The sequence below is a fragment of the Cololabis saira genome, chromosome 8, assembly GCF_033807715.1.
Source record: "Cololabis saira isolate AMF1-May2022 chromosome 8, fColSai1.1, whole genome shotgun sequence".
Lineage (NCBI taxonomy): Eukaryota > Metazoa > Chordata > Actinopteri > Beloniformes > Belonidae > Cololabis > Cololabis saira.
In genome coordinates, this window is record NC_084594.1 from 23,602,683 (window position 1) to 23,626,249 (window position 23,567).

Consider the following 23,567-nt stretch of genomic DNA (forward strand, 5'->3'; position numbering starts at 1 on the left):
ATATATATATATATATATATATATATGCATATTAATAAAAGAAATATATGTGATATATTTAAAAATATATCATATATATTTAGCTTAAGAGTTATTTTGGCAACAGCTTTTTGCTTTTGTCGGTACTCTTTCCTCTTCTTAAAGGAAAAAAAAATCGGTTTGTTATCGGAAACGTTACCTTTCGGTAACTTAGTTTGCTTCTTAGAACATGACATTATGCATTTTGCATATGGAGTGCCCTTGGAAAAAAAAACCACATTACATAAGATTTTCTGCAAGATACCACACAACCACACAAGTTGTGCTTTTGAGAACGGATGTGTGAGAACACCTTACTAAACCATTCAGCCTGAATTGACTAGTTTAAGTTGGGTTTTTTCTCAGAAATGTGTTGCTTGTGTACACTTATTAGGTGCACCTTTATTAGTTTCAGAAGAGCTTTAAGTCAAACCTCACACTTCATGTTATACTTTTTTAGAGCTATAATATGATTCATCCAAAAGTGAAAATTGTGATCAAGACCTTGGGACTAGAGAATGAGATTGTAAAAATGAAATAGCTTAGTATCAAAGGGATTACTCTTTACTGATTACTCATCTGATGACACGGCATCAGGACAAACACAGGAGGGACTCTGTTATGCAAATAAATGGTGGACTGGATTCTATTGCATCCTCTTGAAATCATAACTTGTGATGATTTCCAAAAAATCCCAACCCCTTAATGGAGTTAAAAAGAAAACAAGTCAAAAATCAAACCTAAGTGATTTTGCAATTCTTTTGTTTTATGTTTTTGATGGCTGTGGGTAACACTTTCTAATTGCCACTTCTTGATGAACAATTACATTTAGCGTGAGCCAAAATTAACAGTGACTGTGGTTTTGTGCAGTTGAAAATATAGTCACTGATAGATTTTTTGTGTCACTTTTGATTATTTAAAGTAATATCCTAAAATGAAGACAGTATAACTCTCAGGGGGGTTTGATAGACACCTTTCTTTCCGGTCTGGAAAGTTCCCTATGAAGCTCCCAGACCCCTGAGGTTCATTTGGATCTGGTTTCTTGTGTGTCCCAAGAAAAAAAACCAAGCAAGGTGAGGCAGCGTTCAGTTATTCTGCTCCTCACCGGTGGAACAAACTTCCTGTAGATCTGAGGTCTGCTCCAACTGTCAGCTCCTTTAAATCAGGGTTAAAAACATTAGATTAGATTATATTAGATTATATTAGATTAGATTAGATTAGATTAGATTAGATTAGATTAGATTAGATTTATTTATTGTACACTTGGGTAAATTTGGTTTACAGTGAGTGCTTCCTCATACAATCCAAAACCATACACTCAACAACCCAGGACAACATAAAGTGACGACAGTGCTTTGGCTAAAAGAACAAAGAACAAAAAGGACGGCCAAGATAAGAAGCGAGATCAATTAAAACATCAGTAGATAAAAACACTAAAATAAGGATAAAAAAATGTGCCTTTTCATAAAAACAAGATAAAGGAAACAATACAAAACATAAATACAAAGTTATGTTGCATAACCTATTTACTGTAAACATTACTGTTTACTGAAGCGTAATCTTAAATTAAATACTTACCTGCTGTCATCTACTGCCCTTACTTTCTAACAACTTGTGCTTTTTATTATTTTACCTCTTTTCTTATCATTTTATTTCATTTTATTTGTTATTCACTGTTTAATTGTGTCTTGCTTTTAATGTTGATGTAAAGCACTTTGAATTACCTTGTGTTGAATTGTGCTATACCAGAGGTGTCAAGTAACAAAGTACAAATACTTCGTTGCCTTACTTAAGTAGAAATTTTGGTTATCTATACTTCACTGGAGTAATTATTTTTCAGATGACTTTTTACTTTTACTCCTTACATTTTCACGCAATTATCCCGTACTTTTTACTCCTTACATTTTAAAAACAGCCTCGTTACTCTATTTCATTTCGGCCTTTAAACAAAAAACTATCCAGTTAAATTGCTCCATCCGGATAGAGTGAATTTGGTTGTGGTTGTTTCAGATGTTCTTGTCCAGTTTTGTTCTTACATCCGTTCCCTCAGATTCCTGCAACTAAACTTGGATGTACATTCCAATAAAGGTTAGGATAAAAGATAACATGCCTCTGAAGTTTGACTTTTTGCACCATTACAATACTTATAGGCAACTAGTCATCATATCTTCTGCTCTCTGAAACACATGTTAATGCTCAATAGTACACATATATGGTTCTTTAATATATTTGCATTATACTAAGATGCATTCATTTTCAATGACTTTTGTCCTTAATGGCTTTTTTCCCCCTTACATTACTTTTACTTTTATACTTTAAGTAGTTTTGAAACCAGTACTTTTATACTTTTACTTGAGTAAAAAACTTGAGTTGATACTTCAACTTCTACAGGAATATTTTTAAACTCTAGTATCTATACTTCTACCTGAGTAATGAATGTGAATACTTTTGACACCTCTGTGCTCTACAAATAAACTTGCCTTGCCGTTGCCTTACTTTACTTTACTTACTTTGCTACGCTTTAAATTGCAAATGCTATTCCTCCCCGTAGATGGCGCTCTCTTCGAGCTCAGCGTTTTGTAACCGTGGAAGAAGAAACTAGACACCTACTTGATAAGATGCGGCACTACTGAGTGATACTTGTTATTTTGTTGTTGTCAAAAGAGAAACTGTCGCGTCAGGCGTTTACATAGTAAGTCCAAAGCAGTCGCTTACTTTCGTTTTAATATCAGCCTCGCTTTTGACGGGCTTTTTCATTGGCACACATATCCAAGTGTTGTGTAAAACCCCCCAGATACTGGCCGTGGTTTGGCTGACACCAGGAACTCTCTAACCGCATTCTGTCACACGCAGGGCTGCCGTCCCCACACTAACAAAGCGATGCTGGTCACCGTTTTCTGCGCGCCGAGGGATCGCCCAGAAACTACATTTGCCCTCGATGTGTCTCCGGAGCTGGAGCTGAGAGACTTTGTAGCACTTTGTGAATTGGAGTCAGGAATCCCAGCCGGGGAAATTCAGGCAAGACCCGAGCTACGTGGAGCTAACGGAGCTAGCGGCTAGCGCAGGCTAGCCGGCGTGCTAGCATGAATCAGACTTGTGGGTGGGGGGGAGGGTTGCCAACCGTCCCTTGGAAAGCGGAATCGTCCCGTATTTATAAACTAAAGTACGAGTCCCGTGTGGAGCTGAAAAGGGACGCACTTTAGTCCTGTATTAAGCCTGAATTAGGGTTCCGCGTTAAATCGACGCAGAGCCTACGCCGTAGGGTTACGCCGTAGGGTACGCGGCGACGCGCACCGTACGCCGTAGGCTCTGCGTTGGTGTAACGCGGAACCATAAATCAGCCTTTACTGTGAGAGTCAAAAAATAGTCATAACATGCCAATCGAAAATGGCATTGAGCTGTTGAGTTCATAAGTTATTTTTTTCCTGTTTTACTACAACTTCAGCCTACAGTCATGGCCTTTGAGGCACAAATACGTTTTCTACAGACTTTCTGTTTGCACTTTTGTTAGTGTGCTAAAATGTGCACTATTACAGAATGGATGTTCTGCTTTCTTTCTATTGTTTTATTCTGATTTATACAATTTTATCTGAAGCAGGACAGGTTTCTGTTTAAGAAATATACTTATTTTATTCCGTTTACTTTGTATTAAAGTGAATTTCTGGATAATTTGTTTTCCATGTGTTCATGGCAGTCAAAAATATGCATCTAATTCAATTCAGGTTCGAGTCAAATAGTTCCTGCCGATACCGCGGTTGAATTGGTTTGATATTGGATATTCGACATTCAACACCCATAAAACTTGTGATACATGCCACTGATTTTGGTCAAACCACTTGTGATGTGTTCATGGTCATCTAGACCATATATCACAAGAGAGTAATTATTATAAAATCATATGGGCTGATTTAATGAGGTTTAATGAGGTTTAATGAATTCAACACCAATAAAACAATCGGTGTTATGTATCACAAGTTTTATGGGTGTTGAATGTCCAATATCCAATATCAAACCAATTCAACCGCGGTCCTGCCGATGAGGTGTTGGCAACCCTACGTGGGGGGGGTTGTGAAACGTGATTTATGCGGTTAATAACCACCGATTTAGTTGTTCAACTATTGTCTTACGTGTTTTCTAATTCCATGTTGCCTGAACCTTGTTTTATAGTTATGTGAGAGTTTTCTTTTCAAAAGTCGCCTTCAAGTCTCGGGAGAGGTTTGAGGCTCTCTTGGTCTTGTTGCCAAGTGTAGTTACTTATTTAGGCTTGCAGCAAATAAGGATTGTGCATGTTTAAACAAATATAAATGGCATGTTTTGTCCTTCTCTACTGGGATCTGCCACAGCCCGATATGCTCCACCCCTCTCCCCATCCAAGCACACATGTAACAGTAACGTTTGTGTAGCTACGTTTCATACGTTTGCAGGACTGAAATATGAATGTGTGTGTAAACTCAGTGTACAGTATGAAAAAAGTTGTAAGCAGAAGCCACAGCTTAGTAGTGATGTTACCAAACATATTTTAGAAAGCAGCTGAAAGAATAAAGTGCAACAAGCAAGAGCAGAGACATTAATACACGTACAGTATATTTATTATCTTTAATAATACTTTAAGGTATCAAGCTGTATAGTGATATCACAATAAGATATGGACCCTTTTTTTTCCCTGTGACTCAATTGTGCCCTCATTTTCTAATTTCTTAAGTCTCTTTGGCCATTTTTGAAAACTGATAAACTGTACTACTACTGCATACTGGGTTTTCCAAAAATGCAAAATATAATATACAATATGCAAGCAATTATACTGTTTTCAGTATGCGATAAGTACATGTATGGTTTGCAACTTTTGGGAAAGTTGTCATATCCCCCATAATGCAATACACCAGTGCAGGGAAGCTAAACAGATTGGCTATGTGGGTGGTTTCTGTTTTTGCCATATAATAACTGGCATACTACATGGCAACATTGACCAGTGGGCCACATGCAGAACATACTGTTGATTTGTAAGTGCAGTGTGTAGTATGCTGTATCATAAATGGCCTTAGTCATCTCTGCCATAATGTACACGATGTACTTCTGTGAAGTCATTGTAGATGTAGTATGTCGTTCCAGAAAGTGATGCACTAAGAAGACATGACCAGTATAGGAGCGAAGGTTCCTTTGGGTGTTTTTTTTTTATCTTAAAGTAGGGACAACAGACCCCAATACTTAAAAGTAATCCAAAATACCTTCAGATTAAGTCTAAATTGATATTTGACTCCTTTGTGTGACTTTAAATATGTTTTTAAGTATTTTTAAAAAAGGAAACAAGCAGCAATGCTATGTGTTAAAAATTACAGGGCTGGCCACCTGTTTATTACTGGCGGCCAGTGCCAGTTATTTAAGTAATGGCCAATAGTTGGCCCAATTAACTTGCAAACTTTTTGTCCACCATTCACTGTTCCATGTGTGCTTGGAGAATTGAAGAAGGATACTTTATATACCGTCAATAATTTGTTTCTCATTGTTTTTCTTTTCAGTTTGTGTAATCTTAAAGATCCCATTATTTATTTTACATTTGTTTATGCAGCTTAGATGGCCTGTTTCTCTCTAAAGATTTGGCAACACTGGTTATGTGTACAACCTAACTGAAAGTAAACACACTGCACTATAGATTTTTAGTGCAGTGTAGAGTATAACATAGTTTTCTGTTAATGTCTTTTTCTAGGCCAGTGAAAATGTATACACATTTTTGCAGTTTGGTGAAATGTGGCATTCTGGATCTTCTCCACATCTAATTCGTTTAATGGTTTAGTTTTATATTTGTTTATTGTTCCTGACTCTGAACATTTCTGTATTCAGATCACATATGTAGAACAGCCCCTAAAAGACCCCACTCGTGCTTTGGGAACTTACGGTGTTAAGGATGGGGATGTTGTGGTTCTTCGACAAGCCGACAGGAGGTCACCGCCAACTCAACCAGCCTTCCCAGGTAACACGTGTGCTCGTTAATCACACAAATGTCATTATTAGGCAATACAGTATGAGCAATAAGAAGATTCAGATTTTTTTTATATATACGGTATATATATATAAATACACACACACACTATATACAAATGTAAACATAAAAACATGTTAAAGTCACTTGTGACAACAGAGTGACCAAAGTGAGATTTAATGTGATTCAAGTGTTATTAAGCAGATGTATGGCACTTGGGTAAGTGGCGGTTTTTAAGTCTTTTTGTAGGAGCTGGTATGGCCATGTAGGGTCTGCCAGAGGGTAGCAGCTCAGAAAAATGATGACCGGAGTGGGAAGAGTCTCTTAGGGTGCGTCCCAATACTCCCCCTCGCCCTCCTTTTCTTCCCTAACCCTAACTTTTGCGCGTTCCCGTGAAGGTAGTGGTGTCCCAATTCCTCTTTTCACCTAGGGGGAGGGGGCATAACGAGGGCTAGGGGCTGAGAATAGCCCCTTCAAATCGAGGGATTTCAGATGCTGACTTGGCGAGCGAGGGGGTATGAAAAAAAGAGGCTCTGCGTCGATTTGACTCGCCGACCGAAGGCAAACAGGCAGACTGGTCTCAGAGAAATAGAGAGAAATAATCCTGTGACTCGTCAGATTTGTTTTGGATGTTTCTGATATAATAGTCTTCAGAAACCACAAAGTAATCCAGCTGTTATCTGGGTAATTTACACACTTTCAGATAAAGTTGCGGAAGATCACGCCAGAATAAAGGGATTTATGGTTCCGCGTTACACCAACGCAGAACCTACGGCGGAGGTTACGCAACCTACGCCGTAGGCTCTGCGTCGATTTAACGCGGACCCAAGCTCCGGACCCGGCAGACAGAAATCTCTAAATTTCGGAGCAAATTTCTTAACAGGCGTAGCTACAACTGTTAGATGTCATCTATTAAACCAACATATTCCTAAATGATTTATTTCAGCCGGCGTGATTCTCAACAGAGCTGCGTCCCGGGAGAGAGTGTCTCTCCCGGGGCTGACGGAGCAGCCTGACCCGGCGGAGACGTCTCTTCTCGGGCTGTGAGCTGAGGCTGCTCCCCGGGGCCGGCGGCTCTTCTCATCTCCGAAAACATCGGGTCAAATTTCTTAACAGGCGTTATTTGGATAAACTGAGCCCCGGTTGGGGATCTTAAGGTTACCATTATACCTGAAAAAATATTAAAACTTAATAAAGTGGCATATTAACAGCGCTACAGCTGAAATTAAAACAGCTTTTGGCTCTCAGCTTCCTGATCAGGTTAGGGATGAAAACGAGGGGTAGGGGGAGAATTGGGACAGGCACCTGGGCCAAGTGCCCTAGATCTCAAGTGCCCTAAAATCTCCCCCTTCTTTTTTAGGGCTTAGGGAAGAAAAGAAGTGCGAGTGGAGAAAAGAAGGGCGAGTGAAGGAGAATTGGGATTGGGCCTTAGAATGTTTGCTTCTCTACTTGGACACCTTGTGCTAAAAATGTCCTGCAAAGATGGGTAGTGAGCATCAAGGGAGTGGTGTTTATGATCTCGGGGCTGTCCTGTCTGCTGCTGGGCTTCCAGGGTACCATGCAGAGATTCAGTACGCTCTTGGTGGAGAGCTGTAGAAGACACAAACAGCTTTTGAGGTGGATTTGGTTTCCTTAAGGGCTTCAGGAAGAAGAGTGCTGTTGTGTCGTCTTTTATCAGACAGTGGTGTTAGTTTTACTGGAGGGGGCTGTCATCCAGATGTAGACCCAGAAACCTGAAGGTGGATATCCTTTCCACACAAACAGCCTTTTTGGCGAGAAGCTGCAGGCTAGATCTGGTCTTTTTGAAGTCCACAATGATTTCTTTAGTTTTTTTTCTGTGCTAAGGATCAAGCTGTTGTCACTGCACCATGTCAACAGTCTCTTCACCGTCTCACTATGTCCTACACCCCCCCCCACCCCGTCAAAAAATTAGAGATTAATGGCAAATGTGTCATTCACAAATGTAATGAGGGTGTTAATGTGGGTGGGTGGAGGTGCAATCATATTTTACAGAGAGTGTTTAGGGGAGCTGCTGTTGAACCTGAGGAAAGGTGTTGGCCTACTACTACTACTACTGTCATTTAGCAGACGTTTTTATCCAAAGCGACTTACGTCTGAGAGAACAAACAGGGGGGAACCAATTAGGGTTAAGGGCCTTGCTCAGGTGGCCAAGGTGGCTCATCTTGGTTGCCATTGGGGCAACCAAGGGCTTGAACCTGGGTCCTCCAGACCCAATCCCACCTCTGTAGCCACTAAACTACCACTCCCCCCTGCCTACTTTAACTCTGAGCGATCTGTCAAACAGTCCTGTATCCAGAGGCAGGTGGAGTGTGGGAGGCCAAGGTTGAGTAGTTTGGTTATTTAATTAAAGGAGCATGAGGCTCCTTTTAAGAAATGAGACTCTCTAGCGCCACCCTTCACCACGACGGCCGTTGGGGGTACTGCAGCCAACAGCGAAGCCGGCACGGGAGAACGGGCAGAACGTGCATGCAGCGTCATGTGACGTCACATCCACAGGACAGCGCGGGAAATTTGGGCCCGAATTGCAGCACATTTTGCAGCACACAGCCTGTTCAAGGCAACGGAGAGATACGCTAGAGGGCTCATTCTTTTGGGTTTGGAACGCTTCATCTGACATTATTACTAGAAAACTTAGAACTTATACACATTTTTTTCATAAGTCCTACCTCAATCCGGCCTCAAGCTCCTTTAAGTATTATTCTTCATAATTCTTCATTGTTTTTAGTATCAGAGTTTCTGTGGCACCTAAAGTCTGCGTGGGATGATGGTATTAAGCGTCATACCTAGGATTTTGGTGATGTTACATCTGACGAGCTTCTCAAAGCACTTCATAAAAATGAGCCACTGGTAGGAAGTCCTTCAGGCGATTGGTGAAGATATTATTGGGATGGGGGATGATGGTTGCAGCTTTCAGGCAGGGAATATTTGAAAATAAGTTGACAGTTTATGAGTTTGGTAAGAGGTTTTTGTAGGTCCATGAACTAACTCTTTTTATCCTCTGTGTTCTTCAGGTCTGCCCCGTATCGACTTTAGTTCCATCACAGTCCCAGGCACCTCCTCTGCCCCCACCCAAGGTAGTCCCACAAGGCCACAGCAACCGGCTCCACAGCCAGCCCCACAGCCTTCCACGCCTGTGGCCTTTCGTGGCTCTTCTCCCCAGGGTCTTGATGACCCCGCCTTACTTCAGCAGATGCTTCTATCAAATCCACATGAGCTTTCACTCTTAAAGGAGAGAAACCCTCCACTTGCTGAGGCTCTATTGAGTGGAGATTTAGGTGAGCCAAAACAAAAAGAAAATAATTCATACCGTATGCTACAACATGTGTTTAGGGTTTATTAGTTTGTTATTAATTGGTCACGTTTGCGTAACTACATTTCTTTTAGAGAAGTTCACCAAAGTGCTGCTGGAGCAACAGCAGGATCGAGCGAAAAAGGAGCAAGAGAGAATCAGACTTCTGACCGCTGATCCATTTGATTTGGATGCCCAGGCAAGGATTGAAGAGGACATCAGGTATAGGAAGACTTTAGAGGCTTTTGGAAACAATGGCATGGTCAAGTCACAGACAACCAATCACATGGAAATAATAATCGTAATTCTCATCATGACACAGTCTTAGTTTGACATGATAATCAAATGTACTGGTGCAGTGTTTTGACTCTAATGAAGTTTTGATATCCTCTGGCACTAAGAATTGTTTCCAATATTTTTGCTCTGTGTATGTCTTTCTTCAAATCTCTTGCTGTCCAATTTGTATATATTTCAGGCAGCACAATGTGGAAGAAAATATGACCATTGCAATGGAGGAGGCACCAGAAAGCTTTGGACAGGTGGTTATGCTGTACATTAACTGCAAGGTCAATGGCCACCCTGTGAAAGCTTTTGTTGACTCAGGTAATAAACAATAAATCCTGATACCCAAAATAGCTATGATGAGGTTTTTTTGGCAAGAAGCAACATGGTGCTCAGTTGTTAATGGGCTACACAGTATCAGAATTTCTGTGGCCCCTAAAGATTTTAAATCATGGAGCTCCTAATTTGACTGCAGCAGTGACAGATTTGAACAAACACTTGATGATCTGAGATATTTTATCATTCCAATTCCCACTTTGAAACATCATTTATTTGTTTTGTAACTGCCTTAAGAGTTTATAAATTTCACTTATAATATGGAAATTTTCCTGACTATGTTCAAAATATCATGACTGCTGTTTCTACGTGCCGAAACAGATGTTTAGAAATGCATTTAAATCACACTTTTACACCTCAGTTTGTATTCACTATTTCATATGCCATATTGAATTTTCATACACCATATTTGCAAAAAATGTAAGGTTCAAGGAAGTCCTTCTCACCTAAAGCCTGGTTTATGCATTAATGTTGAACCAATGTATGTAGGTGTGTACACCTTAGCGGGGAACTGTACCCTGACATTCATCTTTCCACAAATGTTACTACACGTCTGGTTGATCCAGACAGCAACAAATATGTTTAGTCCGCTTGGTAGCATTGTTCTTCATTTTATTCTTCATATTTCCGACTAATATTACTTCCAGGGAGAACCTTAGGTTGCTGCAATGAGATTGAAAATAGCTGACTGTCAACATTTGTCAGCTCAGTCAACTGTTAGTATGTTGACTCTTGAGTTAACGCGGTTATAAAAAGCCATTATCAATGGAACCTTGATTCACCATAGTAACGCACAGTAAGTGGAAGTGATCTTCCTATTTAATTTTGCTTAAATTATATTGTAAATCCATATTCATAAACTGACTGCATAGATAGAGGCTCAATTTTTCCTTAATTCTGCTGACTGAGGGTCATTTTCATGCTCAGTTTCAGACTATTCCATCAATTGTTTCATAAAATGGAAGAATGCCTCTCTTCTGTGTTAACTTCCACTTGATCATTGATTCATGTGGAAAAAAGTTTGTAGAAGAGAAATGCAGTTTTCATATTTGGTTTTCCAATGCAAGCATAAATTAGCCTGTTTGCTTGCAACTCTTTCCACATCTATGTTTACTCATCAACTTCTGATTAATAATTGACAAAAGAGATGGAGAGCAACATCCTTGTGGTTGATCATACTTATACAGTTCACATAAAGTAAAGATTATGTCTCTCTTTATCCCCCCACTACTCTTAATTAGCTGTGTTAAGTTACAATTTGAGTTGTAAGAAACATTATTCTGATGTTCCTCACTTTTAGGAGCCCAGATGACCATCATGAGTCAAGCCTGTGCGGAGCGCTGTAACATAATGCGGCTGGTAGACCGACGCTGGTCTGGAATTGCCAAAGGAGTGGGCACTCAGAAGATCATCGGGAGAGTTCATCTGGGTTTGTTTCAGGATTTTCTCGTTTACATAGCTGGCCATCATTTAAAGCAGAGCAGGCCAAATCCTCTAATGTATGATGAGTACATTTACTGGCTTAATCTATGTCTTTATCTTACATGGCATGGTTCTTAAGAGCTTAAATGTTAAGTCCGGTCATCTCCACAACCTATTCTACTGTATATTCTTCACAACAAGAGAGGGTTAATGTCTTGCAAACATCCACAGACTAGCTAATTTATTAGTTCAGCATGATCTATTTGTTGTTTGGGGTTTGTTGTGTTTTTTCAGTTTTCATCTCTGGTATGTTTCCAGCTCAGGTACAAATAGAGGGGGACTTTCTTCCTTGTTCTTTCTCCATTTTGGAGGACCAGCCAATGGACATGCTGCTTGGTCTGGACATGCTGAAGAGACACCAGGTCTGATCTCTTTTCAGTGTTCATTACAGTTTAGGAATGGAATTAAATGTTCTGTAACATACTTTTGTTTTCTATTCACTTTATATCAAATGAACCGAGATCTGAAGAAAGTCTTGGAGCATGATTTGTTGTATTCCTCTCGTAGTGTGCGATCGACCTGAAGAAGAGTGTTCTTGTTATTGGCACCACGGGGACTGAAACACGCTTCCTGTCTGAGGCAGAGCTACCCGAGTGTGCTCGCCTGGCATACGGAGCAGAGGGGCGTGAAGATGCTCGTCCAGAAGAAATCTCTGACAGAGAACTGGCAGAAGCACTTCAGAGATCAATACAGGACAGCGGTAAGAAGGCGTCTTTAAACTCTGCTGAGTAGCCTGTCTTTCACTGAGCTTTTTGCAGCTCAGTTGGAACTACATTTGCATGAGCCACTTTAAGCTTCTTACTTTCAGTCCCATTGATGCAGTCATCTGAACTCTCAGTCACATTTTCACTTCATGCCATCTTCATGGCACATTGAATGTGCTTAAGAATAAGTTTAGATCATACAAGTTAAGACAAGGCGTGTGTCAAACAAACTCATAACTTCAGAAAGAGAGTTGTTAAACTGAAAAACAGTAATGTGTTGGTAAACTACAGTGGTTGAGCAGTTCATCTGTTCATGAGTAGGGGAAAGAATGGATGAGCTTTTTAATTAAGATAAAACTTAAATCAGACAAGAAGCTATTACTTTACATTGCAATTTCTTATATCAAGCAGTGCATCTTTGGCCTTAGTGACCATTTTGGTAAGTGGTTATTACAGAAGGCATTCTTACCAAAGTCAGTGTACAAAGAGCTTTTCAATTTTTATTGTTAGAAATCTAACGTGTCACAAAGATAGTAATGTTTTTATTAAACTGGTAAGAGAAATCCTGAATCCTTGAAACATGTAATATTCAGATATCTTTTCAAGGCTTACATAAAAAAATGCAATAATTTAAATTCATGTCTGAGCGTGGCTGTAGATTGCAAATGAAATGCCATAAATAATCCTCCTGTGGTAGAACTGTGTTGGTTGTAGTTTCAGAGGCGCAGCTGCTGTGTTGTGAGGTCAGGTATTCCCCCACTAGAAAATAAACAGTTCAATCAGCGGGCAATTTAAACATATTTTGTCTCAAATAAATGATGTATATAGTTATGATTCAGATCCAAATTGAGGCCTTTTGTGGTTTAGTGAATATGCCATTACCTTTTTGTCAGGACTGAGGCTGAAGTCATTTTTGGATGACACTTTTCACATCTGAGTGTGTGAAAAGGCCGTTAGTTTGGTTTGCATGCCCTGTGTGTGACTGCTAACTTTCTCCGTCCCTTTGCATGATGTGTGTGGTGTGTGCCCTAACCCCTGAGCAGGACAGCACTGATGCATTTGGAGACAGCTGGAGAGGGCCCTACCAACCAGGTACTGCAAATTCACAAGTCCATCGCCAGTGCTAAGTCCATTGCTATTTATTTATTTATTTTATTTTGCTATTTATTTTTGCTGCTTTTTAGATGTAATTTTTGTTTCATATTTATTCATCTGAATATGTTGATGTATTTAAAAAAAAAAAAGGATCAAATTATAAAATTTCTGTATGGAAAGTTTTCAAATTTTTCAGAAATAAAATGTTCTGGAGGTTTTTTCTCTTATTATGTCCAATGTGTATGTTTTTACATGAGAGGTTTATACACAATCCAACTGTTTGATTCATAGTTGTATTTCTTCTTACAATAGACACTGCAGATGGACAAACTACCTCACTACAGCCCCCATCATTTACATTACCCAGAACCTTAGACCAATTGTCCTCGCCCACCTCTCCTTCCCAAAGCCATTCTCGTGGTCAACCCCAGAACCCGATCCTGGACCGCGCCCAGTCTGCACCAGCCACCATGGAGCAGGCCTCAGAACCAGGGAAGTGCCAGGACAAGCCTGGCCCCCAAGAGCTTTTTCAATCTTCACCCACATTAGATAACGCTTCTCCACTTCCTAGTGCCCACCCTCACCCTCCACCTCTCCATACCAACCCCGATGCGCTCTCTCTACCCGGTCCCTCAACAGATGTCCTCTGTACATCTGCCCCTTTTGTAGACACACCCACAGCATCCCAGGATCCAGGGGGTGAGATGCAACCGGGAACCACAGAGATGGATGGTGAATCCCATGAAGTGGGGAAAAGCTCTGGGTGCACCACATCAGAGGACCTTTGTCAGATTCAGCCCATGGAGCAGGACTCAACTGTGTCTGATTCTGATACCGCAGAGGCCAAGTCAGTGGCTCCCAGCCAACCTGACTCAGTAGAGATGGAGTCTCCCACCGCCTCCCGGGGTGTGGTGTCCTCTGAGAAGGACCAGTCTGATGGAGGCTGTGTCTCCAGCTCCGACAGCATCCCCTCGCTGGCAGCTGCTCTCATGGAGCTCCATGAGCTTCTGGTATCCAACAACCACGCACAGTCCCAAAATAGCAGTACTTCCTGCTCTCCATCATTTCCTCTCAGACAGGACACCGACAAAGTGTCCTCCAAATCACGTACCCCAACCCCTGAAAATCCCCGGCCTACATGCTCTACTGTCATTACTGCTGGTGCAGAATCAAGTAATGCCAAAGTCAACTATGCTGCTACTATGTCTGATGAGGAACCATCTCAGTGTCTTGTGTCTGACCTTTGTGGTCAGGATGACCATCTGGACGGAGGTACAGCAGAAGCTGCAGACGGACAAGGACCACTCCAGTGTCCAGATGGCTCTTGGGAGAGAGGGGCAGATGAACCAGGGCAAGAGGAGGCCAGTAACATCAGCATTTCTCAGCCTGAGCAAGAGGTTCCTCCTGACAACGAGCTGGAGTTCAGGGACCCACCCGAGGAGCAGCGTGAGAATGGGGCTTTAGATGAAAAAGCCTCCTGCACCAACACCCGAGAGACTCTTCAGACTGAGCACACTTTCCTCTGCCCGCCGGCAGCGGGCTCTCAGGAGAAAGTTCCAAACACCCCACCCTCCTCTGCTCCTCGTCTCACTCAGGACTCTCAGCCTTCATGTCCGGCGCCTCTTCTTCCCTCTCCTCAGCCCTTTACAGAACAGTTTCCAGCTGAGCACATCCAGAGAATCCAGGCAGCAGGTTTTTCTGCCAGGGAGGCTGTGGAGGCACTCGAGCAAGCCCACGGGATTGTGGAGCTGGCTCTGCTGGCTCTTCTAGCCCGCAGTATCACTGTGCCCACCTAGACTCATAACCAACCGCGCGAGTCCCGAGCTTCTCAACTCAAGTCTGTCTTATTTAAATCTTGTTACTGATCCAGATGTCTCTGTTCCTTTTCAAAAGGGAGCACCTAAACATCACAGGGAAATGCTGTCTCTTGATTTGTCATAGAGAATATCCAAGATCAAACAGGAGAACTGGTAATTCTTTTCTAGCTATAATAGATATGTGAGGTGTGTTTGCATGCAGATGTTTTGGGTGCCCACCTATGTCCTTGGTTTTTAAAGATTGACTTTCTTGTTTTGTTGCCCAGCATTGACGAAACTGCAAATTGTACCACTCATTCTTGAACTGTTGATGATTTATAATTTCTTCTTTTATGTCATAAAAACTATTGATCTGAAAACATTTCATTTTAAAATTCAATGTGTTCATGATTGATAAGATAAAAAAGAGCTATCCCTTCTCTTACACTGAATTATCCTTCAAGGATTCAACTCAAATCCAGGTATTTGGAGGAATTTCCTTATAAAATGTTGTTATTCTGTTTGTGGCTCCTCTAACTTACAAATCAGAGCTCAACAGTGGACAATTTGAAAAATGCTGCAGTAAAGATCATTATCTTTATGTAGTTTGGACATATTTTTTAAAGCAAGGTAAGCAAAACCCCCTAAATTCAGTCCTTATCACTAATAATATTAAGTGCATTTATGAAAGTGTGACCATAGTTTGAATTTGTTCTTGATTCGGTTTGTTATTACAGAAGGTAATCCTGTATGTGTCGGTGTCCACCGTTTGAAAGCGTCAAAGTTTAGTTAACAAAACTGTTTGTACCTCCTGTTCTGAAAGTCTTTTATTTTTATGTCCGTAACTAAGAACTTCTTTCTTTTTCTTCCCCCTCATTTTGAGTGTGGCCTTTCATGGCTGCCAAATGCTTTTTCTCAGTGCATTGTATATCAAGGATTTTATTGGCTTTATTCAAGTCATACCAACAACATTCAAACTGATTTAATTATTTACTTTTATCTTGTATTCAATTTTAAATTGCAAATAAAATAAAACTAGTATTTGTATAACTGATGAGTCTGGAATCTTTTCTTTCTTTCTTTCTTTTTTTTAAAACAAATATCACACCTGTGAAACAGCTCCAGTTTCAGGTAAATTATTTTTTTGGAGGTTTAGTTAACGGCTTAATTAAAAGATTTTACAAAATGATGAATCTAGCTGGTTTTTCTGTCACTTTATCATACACTTTATAAGCAACAGTGGATGTTCAGTCAGCGATTGATTGGGTTGGCCGGAAGAAAGAAAACACACCTGCTTCTCGTTTTCCTGATTGCAGAACAAAGCTGGAACTGCACACTGTTGAGCCTGAGTTGGTGTGAGGGAGCCGACCTGTCCACAGGCGCGTTTTGGTCAGAGTTGTAGCTCTGCAAGAGCTCCTCATTGATTATTCTTACTTCAGGTGCAGCAGCCACAGTTTAAGACGTGACACCACCACTACTCTGCTATTTCAAAACGGTCTTTTAGTTAATGATTTAACATCACAAAGGACAACCATGGAGACGAGTGAGCAGGTCAGTTTAGGGGTTTCTCATGTGGAAAACAGCCCTGATGAGAGCAGTGGGGTCATGAGCAAGCTTGAGGATCACAGGTAAACCAAAGGGTGTAAAAGTATAGTAGATGTAATTGAAGGGTTTGCAGGATCCTGACAATTAACTTTGTTTTTGTCTCAGTCCTCTCATAGACATCTCTTCAGCTCTAAAGTCAGTGTGTGCAAAAAATCTAAGGACTTGTTTAGCAGTACTGTTTCCTGAACTTGAGGAAGATGACTCGGGTTTGTCTCCAAGGACAGAGCTGGACAAATGTCCAGAAGAGTAAGATAAACAATAAAACTGCATCTTGGCAGATCAGACGATTTCAATACAGTCAAGTTATTGTGGCTTCCTTCGCTAATCCAGGGGTGCAGATCCATTTGAGGAGGAGATGCAGTGTGTGGCATTCCAATCAAAGTACATGGACATTTGTAAGTTTACTGAGATGTCTCTGGGAACCACCGGAAAGTGAAAATATGTCAGTGGTATGTGAATCTTTTTTTGCTTGCTTTTGCTCTGCAGTCCCACTGTATCAAGACTACAGCCTAGAAGGTGTGAGAGATGATCTGCACAGACTCAAAGTCACTTTTGAGACTGACTGGATAAATCCAGAGCATCTCCAGAGCTTGCATGTCCCACCAAGCTTCTGCAGGTCTTTTGTAGCTGCGTCTGCTCAGCCAAGGTCAACTCGCTCACCCCCATTTCAGCCCTTTAGTGTCACTCCCTCCACCCTTTGGCAAGATCTGAATGAGGTGAAGGCATCTGGCCTCCTCAGTAGTTTGACTGCCAGAGAAATCCGCCTTCAGGAGGTAGGTGGAAGTGTTTTTCATGCTTTTCTTAATATGACTAAAGAAAATGACATCATCATAATAATAATAAGAAGAAGAAGAAGGTGGTGGTGGTCATGATTTTATTTGTTCATCCATTGTTGTGGTTAATGCATTCAGCATGAAATTGTATTCAAATTTGGTTAAATATAGTGGCACTTAAAATGCAAATGTATTATCTAGAAGTCATGTATTCGCTGGCAAAGCCCATACGTGTTTGTATTTAATATTTCTAGTACATCTATTCAGTTATATCCTAAATAGTTGATTTGAAACATCAAAGCCTTGGTAACAACAAGATAATCATTTTGAGGAAATGGGGGGGGGGGGTGAAGACGGTCTGTGTCCGCCCACATCATGTGGGGATTTTTTCCTATAGATGCATTTTGTGTGTGGGGATTTTTTCCAGTCAGTTGCAGACAGGACATGATGCGTGTTGCACTGCACAGATGCAAGATGGCAAACTCAGACGTTGCTATTTTGCTGCTTCAGATTGTTTTTCATGCCCTCTTTCTCATTTTTATATTTTCTGTTGCGCAATATTAAAAGGAAGGTATCTGATTACAATTCTATTGCATACCCTCTTCAGCAAGAGGTTAACTTACCTTTGGGGGATTAATGAAGTATTTTAAATTGAAGAGGTTATGCCATAAAGTTCTCAACATAATTCTCAACATAATTCTCCAGCTTTAAGGCCTCAAAAGCTTTTTGGAGAGTTCTCTATCAGGCTCTGACCAGGTAATTGTTTAGTAGGCGTTATGTAAGGGTTCCCTTCCCTAAACTGACAAACTCTAGAAAGCTATCGGCTTTTTACTGGCAGTATTGTACAGGTGTGGGTGTGTGTTTTTCTTTTTTTTTAATAATGCAACTTGTTTACTCTTCCTGCAGTCCATGTTTGAGCTGATTGGCTCTGAAGCATCTTACCTAAAAAGCCTCGGAGTGGTGGTAAACCATTTCTATGCATCAAAGACCCTGAAGAGGACTTTGTCCAAAATGGAGCATCATGTTTTGTTTTCCAACATTTGCCATGTGAAAGCAGCTAGTGAAAGGTGAAAGACTACACTAGGTATTAATATTTATAAACTGTTTGCATGGACATTTAGCTGGATGCCTGTCACTTAGATTTCTCATGGATCTGGAGGCTCAACTGGGACGGTGTGTGTTAATACCTGAGGTTGGCGACATTGTCCTCCAGCATCGGGGAGATTTTCAACGACTCTATGTGCCATATGTGATCAACATGATGTACCAAGAGTCCCTCATCGGCCAACTGCTGTAAGTCTGCGCCGTACTTGATAGTGCTGCTTGTACTGAACACCACCGAGTAAACTGTTTTGTTTTTAAAAAGGGAGCAGAACAGAGACTTTCTGCATACACTGAACAAACTTGAGGCCGAATCAGTTTGTCAAAGACAGACACTCAAGTCATTCCTGGTTCTTCCTTTCCAGAGAATTACACGAGTGAAACTTCTGCTGGAGGTACACCTGTAATGAGTTTATAAATGAAGGCATTTAAACTTCTGTTAAACATTTCATTAAGGTTTTTTTTTGTTTTTGTATTTTTTTCTTCTTTTCTTTTGCCAGACTATCCTGAAACTGACTGAACCGGACTCTGACGCAGCTTCAAATCTCAAAAAGGCAATAGGTGCCATCCATGCGGTAATGATGATCCACTTGACAGTATAAACTGTGCTTGAATCCTTTTCATCATCTTGGTGGCTACACCATTTAAGAGCCATCCTTTCTAGATAAACTATTAGAGTGAATAAAAGGTTGTTGTGATGGAATTGGTCACTTGTGTATTTAAAAATCTGATTTAGTTTAACTTCCACATAGCTTTGTTGCCACTTTTGTGCAAACAGACATTCTGATCACTTCCACCTGTTTGTACTCTACCCAGATAGTGACGGAGTGTGATGACGGGGTCAAAAAAATGAAACAAACTGAGGAGCTGATCTGTCTGGAAATGCTGCTGGATTTCAGTGACGTTAAGGTTTTATTTACCTCAAACAATTCTTATGGACTTATTCATACTGAACCTGCAAAAAGCCTTAAATTCAAATGCTGCATCTTCATCCAGGCGGTTCCCCTTGTCAGAAGCACACGGTCTCTGATCCTCCAAGGCCCCTTGAGACAGCTAACTGTGGAGAGCACGGGCGGTTTAAGAATGTCACTCAACAGCATCTACCTCCATCTCTTTAATGATCTTCTCATCGTCTCCTTGAAAAAGTATCGCACACACAAACAAAACTGCATTACACAACAAATATCTTTAATCATAAGTAACTACATTGGGGAAGTTTTTAACTGAATCATTAGTTTGTGCAGTATAACAAGTCTGTTTTCTGTCTGCATCATGTTCAGGGATCAGGGGTTCAAAGTGGTGGATTATGCTCCGTTCCCTACACATGTGACTGTCGAGTATCTACAGACTGAGGTCCTGGGACTTCCCGCAGACTCTTTTCTGCTCCATTTGTCTCAAAGCCAAACAGGACGTGCGACTGCCATGATACTTGTTGCACTTACAAGGTGCACAGAACATCTCTGCTGTGATCACGATTCGACTTTAACTGTCATGCATCTAATGATGGTATTTTTCTTTTCCCTTCAATTTCAGCTCGGATAAGGAATTATGGATGAAGGCGCTGTCATCAAAAGAGTGATGGATATTGGATTTAGCAACTTTTAAGTTTTGCTTTGGTGCGTTTTTTGTTTTTTCCTACATGAAGTACTTTCTTTTTGGGACACTGTTCTGATGGCCCTCTTGGAGCACAATTCAATGTCTAAAAGGCACTAACGTTGTCACAGTAATCAAACAAACTTGTACTACTTGCACTTTGGTTACATTACTGGTGTATTTTAAGCATTGTGCCCTTTTTAATATTTTCAATGCACAATAAAGGTTTTTATGAACTAATCCAATCAGCCTAATTAAATTCATGGTTGAGCAGGAAGAGCCTCTTAAGACAAAACGTTGTTCAAAGAGTTAGAATGTCAGCCCACATGACTGTTTACAGTGGGAGTTGGTATTTCTGTGGGGGGTTTGGATCATATCTGACTTCTCTTTTCTGGCTCTAATAAAGGAAACTGCTCCCCTTATCAATTACTCCAAAGGAGCTGATAGCACAGCCTGTTTTTTGTAAAGTCAATCTGCTGCACTGCGCTGTCTGAACATTGCAGCTTTTAATGTTTGTCCTCCATTACTTCACAATTGTGCACGTTTTCTTTTTTGCATGGAGGGGTCCCCTTTATAGAAGAGGAGATTAAGTAGCTTTTACAACGCTCGCTGGGACTCGTTGCATTATTTGGCACAATACATGTGCAATAGGAGTCATTAAAGTACAGTCGCAGCTTCCTCCTGCTGCAAACAGTGGCTGGCCCCAGCTGTAAGACAGTCTTGATACCACAAGTTCTCTGCAAGGCAGTTAAGAAGGGGGGCAATATCACCCAGCCCATCCGTGACCTCCCCTCCTGTATGCAGCACTGGTAATCTCCATGTCTCCTGGAACTCCTTTACATCTCTCTCCGTCACGTCGCAGTGCATGAACAGATCAAATCTGAGGGACATTAAGGGGAAATTCTCCTTTTAAAACTTGATGCACAATGTCACTGCTGAGAAACTGAACTCTGTTACATGTTAAATGCACAGCTGGGGATTGCTTACATGGAGTATAGTTAATTAAAAGGATACTTGGTGCCAACAACCACTTTGACAACATGACCCTCAGGTGATCCAGTCCATTTAGTAATTTGATTTGGTAGGTCATCGAAAGATGTCCTGTCGGTGAAGGAAAATAGCAAGAGGACGGCATCTAGCTGCTCCCTACAGGACTGAAAGACGGATAGAAAAATGGTCAGAATCCCAAAGTGGTGGTAGTTGACTTAATTTTCTGCTTCAGGTTAGGCAAATTAACTTTTTTTTTTTAATATATATATATATATATATATACATGCATACCGGAAGCAAGTGATCAAATCTACGCAAGGCGTTCTCGCCACAATCCCATAACTGCAGACGAAAAAATACCACTCTGCCACTTTCTCTCAGCTTCGCTGGCCAGTACACAACTGTCGTCTCAATACCTTGACAAACACATCAAATGGAGAAATATCAGAAAAAGGCTGACTTTTCTATTCCTTGTCAGAAAATGATCATAATGAACTTACCTGTGGTTTCATGGTGCATGTTGGGAATATTCAGCCCTGCAATACGTGCAGCCAGAGTAGTTTTCCCAACTCCACTCTTGCCAGAGATAAAGATCTTATAATTAACTGTGTCCACAGCGACATGTGGTGGCATCACTGGAGACTCCAACAGACCTGAAAACAAGTTTGTGGACCATTTAAATATTCTTTGGAATTATGTTTTTTACAACACAGCTTCTTACTCAGAAGTACCATTTTTCAAAACTAAGACCATATTTTTAGCAGTTGGATATCCAACAATCTTCATATTCAGCAATGGAATTATTGGGCAAAGATCTGTGACTTGAGGACAGCAGCTTTAGTGTTATCTTAAATATACAAATATGGGAGTTATGAAATTTTATAGAAATCCCGAGTGAGTTTAGTTTAGTTTATTTATTTAGCAATATAAGACAAATATGAACAAAAAATGAAAAACAATGAAATAACATACAAGGAAAGGAAGAAGCCTGGTGGCTTATATAGAATCCTTTCCATATATGAATAAAACACAAAACAAAGCTACACAGTTGTTTTACTGTTTATCCAAATAAACATTTTCAAGTTCTACATTTTATGTTTGTCATCAATGAGGAAGTTTTTCTCTGTGAACAAAATGATGGATTAACTTTTGCCAGTTTGGTCTGACTGAACATGATAACTTAACCGCGGTTGAATTGGTTTGATATTGGATATTGGATATTATGAATTCAACACCCATAAAACTTGTGATACATACCACTGATTTTGGTCAAACCACTTGTGATGTGTTCATGGTCATCTAGACTATATATCACAAAACAGTAATTATTAAAAAAATCATATATATGGGCATATATATGGGCTGATTTAAAAATCATATATATGGGCTGATTTAATGAGGTTTAATGAATTCAACACCCATAAAACTTGTGATACATAACACCGATTGTTTTCATTAAACCTCATTAAATCAGCCCATATTATGATTTTATAATAATTATTCTCTTGTGATATATAGTTTAGATGACCATGAACACATCACAAGCAATATGACCAAAATTAGTGGTATGTATCACAAGTTTTATGGGTGTTGAATTCATAATATCCAATATCCAATATCAAACCAATTCAACCGCTGTGATAACTTATCAAATCTTCACAAAGTATTCTTGGAAAGCTTCAATATATTCTACATTTGATACTGACAAAAACCTTTTCATTAAAATAACTTTGACTTCTGATATTCTGAGATTTAGTTTTGTAAGCACTACACCAATCTAATAAGTAAGGTTTTTCCAGTTGCAACAATTGTGCTTTAATTTGATTTCTGACATTAAATGTGCTCAGACAAGAGTTACAAAACAAAACTTTTTATTTTGATTCCAAATAGATGCATATATGTATCTGCTAGCAACTTCATAGACAAAGGGTGAGTGAAAAAATTTTTTTTCAAACATTCAGTGCATTTTAAAGACGATGGCCACGCTTTTGTAGCAGCCTACCAACATCGGCGAGGAAAGGGGGGAAAGTAAACAACTAAAAGTGTCATTACCAAAGTTTTTGCGTCTCTTCTTGTGTAAGATTTTGTTGAAATAGTCCCTGCTTTCTCTGCACTGATGCCAGTCAGCCACCAGCACTGATCCTGCAGGAGGAACTTGAGCCATGCTGGTTTATGGAGTCACACAGAGCCCACTTATTGTCCAAAGTCAGTCACAGAAAACTGCTTTTAAAGGTGCCTTCTGTATGTAAATACTTTTGTAGTGTTAAATTGTCATATTTTGGACAAAAGTTCTGTTAAGGTCAGAGACTGTTGAACTAAAACACTATTTCCAGCAGCAAAGGGACTTGATGGGAGAGAATGCTTCCGTAAACTGAAACGCCCCATGACAACCGCGTTCGTCACTTCCGCCGATATGTGGCAAAAATGCCGCGTTCCATTTGTCCTCGGAAGTCGGAATTTCCCAGTTCCCAGTCGGAATTTTCAACTGGAACGCCCCTCGAAGTG

At 40.4% G+C, this 23,567-nt stretch overlaps 3 protein-coding genes across 4 annotated transcripts; 2 read left to right on the top strand and 1 right to left on the bottom strand.

Moving 5' to 3' along the window:
- Positions 1-2,603: 2,603 nt before the first annotated feature.
- On the top strand, positions 2,604-16,048 carry ddi2 (DNA-damage inducible protein 2). 2 transcript variants are annotated; one of them, XM_061727319.1, is made up of 11 exons: positions 2,604-2,710; positions 2,872-3,036; positions 5,857-5,986; positions 9,028-9,291; positions 9,401-9,527; positions 9,781-9,908; positions 11,224-11,352; positions 11,664-11,767; positions 11,913-12,105; positions 13,153-13,201; positions 13,517-13,604. In XM_061727319.1, exons 2-10 carry the CDS (start codon positions 2,899-2,901, stop codon positions 13,161-13,163), a joined length of 1,224 nt encoding a protein of 407 aa, XP_061583303.1. In that variant the 5' UTR covers positions 2,604-2,710; positions 2,872-2,898; the 3' UTR covers positions 13,164-13,201; positions 13,517-13,604. The 2 variants fall into 2 exon arrangements, with proteins under 2 accessions (XP_061583303.1, XP_061583302.1); XM_061727318.1 differs by lacking the exon at positions 13,153-13,201 and having other exon boundaries at positions 13,517-16,048.
- A 641-nt stretch (positions 16,049-16,689) lies between these two features.
- On the top strand, positions 16,690-20,608 carry si:ch73-15b2.5 (rho guanine nucleotide exchange factor 19). Its single transcript, XM_061728535.1, has 10 exons — positions 16,690-16,851; positions 16,936-17,000; positions 17,092-17,378; positions 18,285-18,445; positions 18,519-18,671; positions 18,745-18,874; positions 18,980-19,054; positions 19,296-19,624; positions 19,760-19,924; positions 20,013-20,608. The coding sequence occupies exons 2-10, from the start codon at positions 16,961-16,963 to the stop codon at positions 20,056-20,058; spliced, it is 1,386 nt and encodes a 461-aa protein (XP_061584519.1). The 5' UTR covers positions 16,690-16,851; positions 16,936-16,960; the 3' UTR covers positions 20,059-20,608.
- On the bottom strand, positions 19,930-23,326 carry cplane2 (ciliogenesis and planar polarity effector 2). Its single transcript, XM_061728536.1, has 5 exons — positions 23,115-23,326; positions 21,563-21,715; positions 21,354-21,478; positions 21,087-21,226; positions 19,930-20,952 (listed from the first exon to the last, which is right to left on the bottom strand). The coding sequence occupies exons 1-5, from the start codon at positions 23,224-23,226 to the stop codon at positions 20,730-20,732; spliced, it is 753 nt and encodes a 250-aa protein (XP_061584520.1). The 5' UTR covers positions 23,227-23,326; the 3' UTR covers positions 19,930-20,729.
- Between the last annotated feature and the right edge of the window lie 241 nt (positions 23,327-23,567).